At 33.0% G+C, this 11,505-nt stretch overlaps 1 protein-coding gene and 1 long non-coding RNA gene across 2 annotated transcripts; one reads left to right on the top strand and one right to left on the bottom strand.

Moving 5' to 3' along the window:
* Positions 1 to 366: 366 nt before the first annotated feature.
* Positions 367 to 11,084, top strand: LOC139777902 (lysosomal acid lipase/cholesteryl ester hydrolase). Its single transcript, XM_071715587.1, has 12 exons — positions 367 to 1,519; positions 2,661 to 2,841; positions 3,279 to 3,393; positions 3,565 to 3,808; positions 3,974 to 4,132; positions 4,238 to 4,465; positions 8,302 to 8,482; positions 8,957 to 9,071; positions 9,279 to 9,522; positions 10,075 to 10,233; positions 10,350 to 10,577; positions 10,728 to 11,084. The coding sequence occupies exons 1-12, from the start codon at positions 1,346 to 1,348 to the stop codon at positions 10,884 to 10,886; spliced, it is 2,187 nt and encodes a 728-aa protein (XP_071571688.1). The 5' UTR covers positions 367 to 1,345; the 3' UTR covers positions 10,887 to 11,084.
* On the bottom strand, positions 6,819 to 11,479 carry LOC139777904 (uncharacterized). The gene is made up of 7 exons (XR_011719444.1): positions 11,117 to 11,479; positions 10,710 to 10,862; positions 10,047 to 10,603; positions 9,361 to 9,465; positions 8,913 to 9,080; positions 8,293 to 8,529; positions 6,819 to 7,643 (listed from the first exon to the last, which is right to left on the bottom strand). It is a non-coding gene; the product is annotated as an uncharacterized lncRNA (long non-coding RNA).
* Positions 11,480 to 11,505: the final 26 nt, after the last annotated feature.

Below are 11,505 nucleotides of genomic sequence, written 5' to 3'. Positions count from 1 at the left end.
AAAAGATAACGTGAGATGCGCGTAATTAAATTCATATAAATTCCACTAACGAAGGTGGAATAACACAAAACAATATAAAACTATTATATTTTTCGTCAATGTGTTGAGTAAAAGTTTAAAAATATGTTATATATATACGTTAAATACTTGAATTACGCAAATATATTTTTATTAATTCAATATATAAATTTTTCCCAGTAAAAATTAGCCAATCGTGCTTATAACATTGAAAAAAAGAATGGCGATCAATTAATTTTTATGGTATTATTCTGATTAGATAAATGTGACGCTAATATCTAAACTTCAAATTAAAAAAATCTATCGAAGTAAAACGAGAAATCGAGAACGAAATGAAATACGTGAGAAAAAAATGTTGCGAATTCAATTTTAATTCATTTTCAATTAAACATTTGTAGCTTCGAATATTTAATTGAACATTTTACAAAGGAAAATAAAACTCAATTTTTAAATATATTCTTTCTTTATTGTCCCATTTCAAGTCTTTCAACTGACTCGCGACCACTCGCGACCAACTTTACTGAGATCTGCGAATTTTAATTTCACGTTCTCATCAATTAATGAAATTTTTATTTTTATTCTATTTATCTCAGAAGTGTCAAAATATCAAATATAAATTGGTAGCGTGCTACTTCATGAGAGGAATTTGTTCTATCGTTTTTAAACACGTATCATACTATTGAAGATTGAGGATTGGAGATTAGAATTCGATCGATCAGAGCGATTAAATTTTATTAGCTGGATGGAATCTTAAAATTGCCCAACAGGAACCAAACTCGAAGCGATCTTAAAATAAGATCGGATTATGAACATCGCCCTATTAGAAACAACTTAAAACAATTTTAAGGATCGCGCTAGTGTCTGGCCTTACAGAATAGCGTTCTGAGAGACACGTCAAATTTTCCAGCTGGGGGGGAGGGAACAAATACCTCCCTCCAACTATACATAGAATATAGATAGAAAAAATAAACTGCGACTAGAGGAGGCAGGCGCAGCTTCTTACTTAGCGTGAATAAGGCTACACATGTTCTCGATTAATTTTCGTTACACAACTCGTGCATTTTCATAACCACTAGATGAGTAATAATTTTCTATCTCCCTCTTCCTCTCTTCCCCTCTCTCTCTTTCTCTCTCTACTCCGATTGATAAACGATTCGTCAGCGTTCTTTAGAACGCGCAAAGAGAGGATTGTGACGGAGAGCTCAGTTGTGCGTCGTCGTAATTCTCATTTTGCTCTTTCATCATTGCTGCATCTCGACGCCTCGGAGGATCCGCGGTGTCTGATCAGTCTGACTCGATTCGAACCTTCGTCATCGGTCCAATCGACATGATGCGGCCGATCGTGATCGCCGCGTTCCTTTTGCTCTTCTGCGGTCTCGCTGTGGCCGTGACATTTGACATCTCGCGTGACCTCTCGCTGAGCGCGCTCATGAAGGCAATGCGGGAGAGCGAGGAACGGCCGAGCAGCGCCAAATTCGATCCCGACGTCAACCTTAACACGGTAAGTGGATGAACATAATTTTTTCTACACATTCTAATTATATATTTTATAATACAGTCTTATCAATCATCTCAATTACAATCTCGAGATATGATATTGCTAATTATATTCATTGGTCGAATGGAATCTTGAATTCACTTGCGACTAGACTTAAAACGATCTGAATGTAAGATTGAGCTATGAATACCTTAGAAAAGAATAAAATCTTCATTTCAATCGGCAAAGATCGTATTTATAGTTCGATCTTGTATTTGAGATTTCAAGTACGATCTTCAGATGGTGCTTCAGATGATCATTTCATCGGCTATATAAATGAAATCTTAAGATTATTTAAAAGATTATTTAAAACGATCTTAAATATAATCGGACTATGAATGTCGCTCTAAAAAATCATATTTGCATACCACATACTGTAGGTATATTAATAACGATCTTACGCAGATCACTTCTGTGTGTGATTAAAAGATCTAAACTTCTTAAAGATACTCCCCTAGCATTAATTACGATATTAATATTCACAAAAATATATATATATATTTTTTGAGAATTATTTACTTTTAATTTTGTTCAATAGCTATTGAATTTTCTCCTTCTCTTGTATTAAACTTTAAATATATGACAATATTTGAAACAATCGCTTTTTAATGTCTTTAATACCTATTGTACTTTTTCTAAAAATTTTTCTATATAGAAATAGATATTTAAATCTATTTTTCAATTGCAGCTGTCCAACAAATACCAGAAAATCTCTTAAAATTTACGTTCGTAATATAATTTCTATCAAACTTCACGTTTTGTAATATAGCATGAATGGATTTTGAAATTTTTTCCTGCAGTCCTTGGAAATGATTTCATTACGATCACATATTTAATTAGATATATAATATTGTTTAACTTCATTATTTCGAAGTTAAATAATAAAGTCATTTGTTATATCAATTAAATAAATAAATAAATGCTTTGTATTTATTGCAAAAAACCGTAAATCGTTTCAAATAAATCATTTATAGAGAATTTTTTATATTTACAGAATAAATACGTATCTTATCATAAAAGTCAATAAATTTGACTTTTCGATAGATTTTGAGATCACGATTTGTGCCACTTATAGTGGTAAATAAAGAGTTTTTACTTCTTTCAGCTGCAGATGATAAGAAAAGCTGGTTATCCCGCGGAGGCTCATGTTATACAGACAAAGGACGGTTATCTCTTGACTCTTCATCGTATCCCAGGTGATAAGGATCAACCACCCGTGTTGTTGCAGCACGGTTTTCTGTGCAGCTCCGCCGATTGGGTCATCTCTGGAAAAGATAAAGGACTTGGTACCATCTTAATCAATTTTTAAAAATTGTCGATTATGCTTCTATCGGAAAAATTTCAAGATAAATTATCAAACTCCAACGGAAAATGTGCAAAGAAAATTTCCTAGAACAAATTCTAACGCGTCTTGGTTTTTGAAAGTTTTTATTTTTATTCTTAGTATTATATATATATATATATATATATATATATATATATATATATATATAGTACAGTATTATATAATTGATATTTCGTAAGCAAATAATTTAGTCTATTGAAATCAAATATTTTTCCTTCTGATTTGACATAAAATTTCACTTTACTTAAAGTTGAATAAATGTATAAGAAAATTATTAGATGGCATGTGATGTGGCATGTGATGTGTATACAATATTATTAAACTATATTATTTATATATAAATAATTACCGCAAACAATATTTTCTTTTTTATGTTAGCTTTCATATTGGCTGATCAAGGATACGACGTTTGGTTGGGCAATATTCGTGGGAATACTTATTCGAGGGCGCATGTTTCTCTATCTCCATCGGATTCACGATTTTGGAATTTCAGGTACTTACACTAATAAAGTAAAAATAATAGCGCGTTAAAAATGACATAGTTGTAACAATATGTTAACTTATAATAAAAAACAAAAGCTGATTAATTAATTTTATATTATTATAGCAGTGTACTTTGTTATGTTTTGTGATGGTATATCGATTGAATTTTTCGAATTTTCAGCTTTCACGAAATGGGCGTCTATGATTTACCTGCGATGATCTTGTATATCACGAATATGACATCGCAACCGTTGCACACATACATCGGTCATTCGATGGGCTCAACTGCTTCTTACGTGATGGCAGCGGAACGTCCGGATATCGCTCGAATGGTGCGAGCGATAATCAGCTTGGCGCCTGTAGCCTTTTCGAAACATATAAAAAGTCCAATACGAATTTTCGCTCCTTTCGTGAACGACTATGAGGTAATATGCCCGAATGTAATGTTACAAATAATTCTACTTTAAGATTAAGATCGAAGGTTGCTTGTATGAATTCAGTTCGTTAAAGAATAATTTAAATACTGGTTAAAACCTAAACAATCAAATTACAATAAATTATATCGCGGTTAAGGGATCCGGGAATTACAGATAATCGCGCATTTCCTTGGCGAGAACGAGTTTCTACCGCGGAATTGTGTACTGCGTTTTCTGGCGAAGTACGTCTGCGAAGGGAACGACTTTGAGAAGGAGATCTGCACCAATACGATATTCCTGATCTGTGGATTCGACAAAGAACAGTTTAATTATGTGAGCATTCCACGAACGTCGTGATCGAAGTGCAACTCCGATCAGCGCTTGTCACGTTTCGCACGCGCGATCACGTCTCAGATCGGATGTTATACTGTTTTCTAGACTCTGTTACCTGTAATTCTGAGTCACGACCCGGCCGGCGCCTCAACTAAAACGTTGGTGCACTTCGGCCAGGAGATCGAGTCGGGCAAATTTCGCCAATACGATTACGGAAGCGAGAAAAATCTGTTAATCTACAACGCAACAGAACCGCCGGACTACAATCTAGCGAACATCACCGTGCCGATTGCGTTATTTTACGCCGACAATGACTGGTTGGCTAACAGCCTGGTAGGTAGCGGGAAAATGTATTTAGATCGAAAACAAACGTAGAAGATACATATTAGATTCATGTTAATTTTGTGTAAATCAAGAATTTTTATGTAGAGTTGGGTAAGAACCGTAAGATAACATACGATAACTCATGATATTTCTTCAAGGACGTGAAGAGGCTTTACAGTATGTTACCCAACGTACTGGACCTATACAGAGTACCGTTCCCTAAATTCAATCACCTGGACTTCATATGGGGCAAAGACGCGTTTGAGCTCGTGTACAAAAGATTGCTTGAGATCATGAAGAAGATTTGAGAGTCAGTCAGATGTCATGCCGATAATAAAGATAATAGAAGAATATGGGATACTGGTACACTAATTTTTTCGATGCGACTGCGACCGTAAATTAAAATTAATTTAACTCATAGTATTTTGGAGTAGCTTATATCTATATATATATGTAGGTGAAAATAATATGCTAATAATAAACATCTAAGTAATCATTTTGATGTAGACCTCGATAAGTCACAAGAGGATTTATAGACTGCATTCCAATATTTACTGTCAGCAACTGTCAGTACTGAAAATCTATAGTGTATACATGACGTAAAATATAGAAAAATATAGATTTTTAGTACTGACAGTAAATGTCGGAATGTAACCGTAATGTAAGCAAATATGTATAAGAGATTATAATCTAATTGTAATCTAATCATAGATACTTTACTGTTTACCTGACTATTAGTAAGATTTTTGATAAATAAAATTAACAGCTTTAAAACGATAAATATTATTGTAATTATATCAAAATGGATTACTTGCTAGTTTAATATAATGTAAAATTCTTTTTCTATTTATATCTGATTAAATCGAATAAAATTAGGAATTCATTAGAGAAGAATATGTGACCTATAACTTCATATGTAAATTAAGGATTTGAAAAAAATTTATGCAGAGATTTCGCATATCACAAACTTGATATTGATGAGGATGACTGTTTTCAGTCAACAATACAGAACAATAAAAGAAGTTCTGTACTCATAAAATAATACAGAAAAAATGCGTTTATTTAATATTATTATATCCTACAATAATCTACTAATAATGCTGATATTGATAATATCAATAATATTAATTTTTCTCGAAAATGTTAATCCTTCGTTATTATTTTTAATTTCATACTAAAATTCTGTAAAATTTAGTAACTTGAATAATGAATTTGAATAGTTTGTAAGGTGTAAAATCGAGCAGACCTTTAAACAATACTGACGCAAAGATTTCGATAAAAATTTGACAAATCCACTTTTTTTAAATTTATATTAAAATTAAATATATATCGTTTTTTTTGTATAAAATAGATAATAAATGACTTACAACATGGAAGAATCGGTATTGTCAATATCTGATTTGGATACTGATATATGAAAACAAATTATCACAAATTAAATTTTTATAAGGAAAAAGAAGCAGATCTTTTTTTCTTTAATTAATCACTTTCCGCGAAATTATAATACATCTATCGTTCCGCGTGGCTTCCAATACTCAGCTCGGCTGACGGAGTAAGTAGCCTAGCTCCTTCACTCTTAAAATGACATGTCTCATCTTTTATTAATTACCGTAAAGATTGGGGCACACAATGCTCTCAACAAGAAATAAACACTCTTTATGGCTAGTACCGACAGGAGACTCACCGTGCTAGTCACGCTCTGAACATCGGAGACCACGCAAAATTCATACCCGAAACATCACGTATGTATAAAAACACGTTAATTTAACAATCCACGCAGCATGTAATTCTTTTTCTAATAGTTACTGCTGAAGATGTTCCAATCATAGGACCGAAACGTATGAATCATTTTCAAGAAAAATCTGCGCACCGTATAACGTGTTTGGCACATAATTAGACCGGTCTTTCCACTTGATGATCATTATTGGAGCCTTCTACTTCGAATTAATATAATTATCTTGAAATGTTTTATATACAAACGGCACAAATATACGAGTGTGTAAAATGTGAAGAACGCTGGTTAATTGTTTCGCAACGTTCATATTTATATTTGAAACCTTAAGCAACAATAAAATGCTACGCATACATTTAATCCATTTTATCACTTACAGAACAGAAATAAAATAAATACACTTTTGATATAATTTTTAAAGATTGTTAGTTAGCTCCAATAAAATTCATATTGCCTAAAAATATTCTGTGGTAATTTTATCAAATAATTGTGGAATAATTAAAATTTGTTTTATAAGATATAATATATTATCTATGCTATATAACATCATAACAGTATAATATTAAATATATAGCACTTTACACTAATCATCACAAGATTCCATATCGTCAATTTAATATACATGTTTCTTTTTTCTTATATTTTTAATTATTTACTAAATATTTTGCAACATATTCATAACATGCTGAAACAGTAGCATGTACTGAAACAGTAGTGATCTTATCAATCGAAGCATGCTCGTTAAGCATTGACACAGCTATCTCGAAACACTTTATGTACATGATAGTGCAAGCGTTCCTCACATTTACACACTTATTTATCTGTAATACTTGCGTTATGGTGCAACTTTCGTTTGTCTCTTATTTATCTGTAGTTCTAACATTTTTGTTTGTGTGATTATGTCGTAATTCTGGGTGATCTAATAATATAGCGATAATAATAGTAATATATTCTACATGATATATGCACAATAGGTCAGTATGTATTTTTTATCGTTGTGACTAATAATGTGACTAATAACGCGACATTTATCTTTTTTACATAATATAGAAAAGTCATCGGCGGGAAGACGATTCATCATGTTAGCTTTCAGTATCACATAAAGAGAAGAACTTAGCTAATCAAACTATTAATAACAGAGAGAAGTAGCTAATCATAGCTAATCATAGTTATTTCTCTCTGTTTTCTTCTCTTATCAGTACTATAGAAAACCTGTGCCGTTTATTTTTTTTCACCAACGTTGAATCAGTCGTAGACAATGCGGTCAATCGTAATCGTGTACCTTTTATCCCTTTGCGGCTTTCTCGACTCTGCACCGGCCGGCATACTCGGCATCCCGCAGGAAATTTTGCAGCGTTTATTCTCGAACGTGATGCAAACGAGCAACGAACGTTGCTGGTCAAACAACGAATTCACTCCTCCCGAAGTCAATCTCAGTATGGTAAGTATACGAACCTAAAAACGAAGATTGAAATCTTTATTATGTTAATTAACTTTAAAATACTGTATTCAATAGCCTATACCGAAAACAATCGATTTTACGCCAATTGTCGCGTTTCCGTCCGAAATAAAAATCTGAATTCTGCCAAGTTACACTCCGATTAATGAGTTATGATTTTAATCTTTCCATAAAATCATGTTTACATCCTTTTCCTTTATGTTTTGGGATCAACTAAATTATTTATTGTTAATTTTGTTCAAGAGCTATTAAATATTTTTTCTTATTCAATATTTAAATTAATTATTTACCTACTTCAATTACAAATTATTTCTGTCAAACTTCATGTTTTGCAAAATATTTCTCCATTCAGCAAAAGCTCTAATGATTATTTCGTTAAATTAAATAAACAATATTAATTTGTCATACATTTTAATAATTACTTTTTATATTAATTAGATATTAATGTTGTATATTTAATGTAAAAATGCTCAAATCTCTTTGCTATTTAAAAGATTAAAAAAAGATGTACATGCATCTTTATAAATTTGATTAAATTTTTTCGATTGAATGAGAGGCTATTTATGCATGTTATTATATTATCTGATCTGATCTTTCTTCTAGTAAAAATGATAGCAATAGCAGATTATCTCACGTGACTTTTACTTTTTCCAGCCGCAGATGATACAAAAAGCAGGTTTCCCCGCGGAGGCTCACATAGTGCAGACGGAGGATGGTTATCTCTTAACACTTTATCGTATCCCAGGTAACAACAGTTCGCCACCTGTGTTGCTACAACATGGTCTTTTGACCAGCTTCGCCGATTGGCTTATTCCTGGAAGGGATAAAGGACTTGGTATGACATTAATCAATCCTTAAGAATATTCTCTTCCTGAGATATCACTGAAAAACATCCAGAAAAATTATCAAGTTTCAAAATGTATATTTAAAAAAAAACACAAGTTCTAACATAGCTTCTAGCGCATCTTGAAAAAACACATAATTTTATAATATTACTGTAATAAAATGTTATAATTAGATTAAATATATTATATATAACTGATATATCAATTTTATATATATCATATAAATAATATAATCTCTAAACCTGATTTTGCACATCTTATTTAAAAAATTAACAAAATGTATATTACATAATCCTTAATATTTTTCATATAACTCACTCGACAATAATGACTTTTTAATAACTGAATTTTAATAAGTCGTTCTACCCTACGTTTTTCTTAATAACATATCGAGATTTTATACATATTATTAACACTTACGTAAGTACATGATTCATTATAAACAATGATTTTCTTCGTGCTAGGTTTTGTACTGGCCGATCAAGGGTACGACGTTTGGTTGGGCAATTTTCGCGGGAACACCTATTCGAGGGCACATATTTGTCTATCTCCATCGGATTCAAGATTTTGGAATTTCAGGTACTTACACTAATAAAGTAAAAATAATAGTGCGTTAAAAATGACAGTTGTAACAATATGTTAACTTATATAGTAAAAAACAAAAGTTGATTAATTAATTTTATATTATTATAACAGTGTACTTTGTTATATTTTGTATGTTATTATACAAAATATAATGTGTATCATATTTTGATGGTATATCGATCGAATTGTTCAAATTTTCAGCTTTCACGAAATGGGCGTCTATGATCTACCCGCGATGATCTCGTATATCACGAATACGACATCGCAACCATTGCACACATACCTCGGTCATTCGATGGGCACAACTGCTTCTTACGTGATGGCAGCGGAACGTCCGGAAATCGCTCAAATGGTGCGAATGATAATCAGCCTCTCACCCGTGGCATTTCTGAAACATATAAGAAGTCCGATACGGTTTCTCACTCCTTTCGCAAACAATCTTCAGGTAAAGTACGGAAATACTGTTAGAAATTAATTTGTTGTGGCAAAACAATGATTTAAAGTAACATTCAATATCCAAAAAGCTGCTTTTATCATTTCTATCTTATCCTACGATTTTAGGTTGTATATACAGGACGTTCCACTTCTTGTGCATTATTTTCTAGTAATTTAAATTTTTAATTTTTTTTAGCATTTGAATTATAAACAATTGTAGCACTTTAGGAAAGCCAAACGGATAACAAAACCATGTATATTTTTCAGCTTTCTGATTCTAAGAGGAATTACCTTAACAGAATTTTAAGATTTTGTAATTTTTAAAATATATTAAGTATTATATAGTATTATAAGTATTATAAGAAATGTATTTGAATTTAATTTTAAGAAATTATTCTTCAAGATGTTAAAATTAAGATTGGAGCAATTCGATCGAAGTTTCTATACATGAACCACGTTTCAAAGAATGCTTCAAATTAAATGTATTCCTAAATATTCGTTGAAATCTGAAAAATCCAATTGCAAGCAAATTACATCGTGGATAAAAGAACCTCAATTGTAGATGATGTTGCATTATCTTGGCAAAGACGAGTTTCTGCCGCACAGCAATATGACGCACTTCCTGAGCAAGACTGCCTGCGACATGACGCGCATCCAGGAAGAGATCTGTACTAATTTATTATTTCTGTTATTCGGCTTCGACAGGGAGCAATTTAATATTGTGAGTACTTCGCGAGTGTCGCGATGAAAATACATCTTCGATAGGCGTTTCGATTGTCATCATTCCGCCTGTGCGGTCACGGTATTTGTGATTTAATGCTGATGATCGTTTCCTAGACCTTGATGTCTGAGATTGTGAGCTACAATCCGGCCGGTACCTCGACCAAGACACTAGTACATTTGGCCCAGGAACATAATTCCGGCAAGTTTTGCCAATACGATTACGGTATCACAAAAAATCTACAGATCTATAACGCAGCGGAACCACCGAGTTACAATCTCGCAAACATCACCACACCATTTGCGTTGTTCTACTCCGAAAACGACTGGCTGTCCAGCGTCCTGGTAAGTAGTGGATAAAGATATTTGTCCTGAGAAAATATACATTGAGGACATATATTGAAAATTGATTCATCTTCGATTGTAAAAATATGACTTTATGTCAGGGAAATAATGTAAGATTGAACGAGAACTTACGAAATTGTTTTTTTTAAGGACGTGAAGGACCTCATCGACCTGTTACCCAATGTAGTAGATGAATACAAAGTTCCCAAGTTCAATCACCTGGACTTCTTATGGGCCACGGACGCACCTCAATTTGTGTACAAGAGACTGCTCGAGGTCATGAAGCTGAATCCAAAGCCAATTGAATAATATCGTATTAATGATCAGGGCAAGAAATCACAATTGTAAATGTCAATAAAAATATGAATATCAAGTGCCCAAGCAGAATAACACACTCACGATGACGCCAAGGTGCGCCAAAATGCTTTTAAAATGATTGTCATTTTTACGTCATCTGCACAACCTCTTGTTCCGCTTAGGTGCTTGAAAATTTACCGATTAAGTTAATTTGTTTAGAATTATTCGAAATTAATCCTCACCGGAAAATCGCTTCAAATCGGCTCGCGTCCGCTCGTACCTGCGTACGATCGCACCTATGATTGAATCCTTCCGCCTAACTGCTAACAATAATTAATAATAACAATTTACTTCGTACATACAAGATTGATAATAATAAGCTAAATAAGCGTAACGTGCACAAAAGAAATACAACCAGATAAACGTCAGCAAAATCGCTATCGCGATTTGCGATGTTTATAGTTTATCTGATAATCGCGCGCGCACGAGGAAATCGATAGCGGTTCGATTAATCGAGACGCCGGCCGGAAGGCAGCGCAGCGACGACGCGACGGTGCCGCCGTGCTGCAGCGTACTTCAGTACTTCACGACGTTTACGGCGGCGCCGTGTGTGTGTGTTGTGTGTGTGTGG

Source organism: Temnothorax nylanderi, unplaced genomic scaffold (genome assembly GCF_030848795.1).
Source record: "Temnothorax nylanderi isolate EJ_2023f unplaced genomic scaffold, tnyl_v1.0 TNYL_tig0167_pilon, whole genome shotgun sequence".
NCBI classification, from domain to species: domain Eukaryota; kingdom Metazoa; phylum Arthropoda; class Insecta; order Hymenoptera; family Formicidae; genus Temnothorax; species Temnothorax nylanderi.
This window is presented reverse-complemented; position numbering and strand designations above follow the sequence as displayed.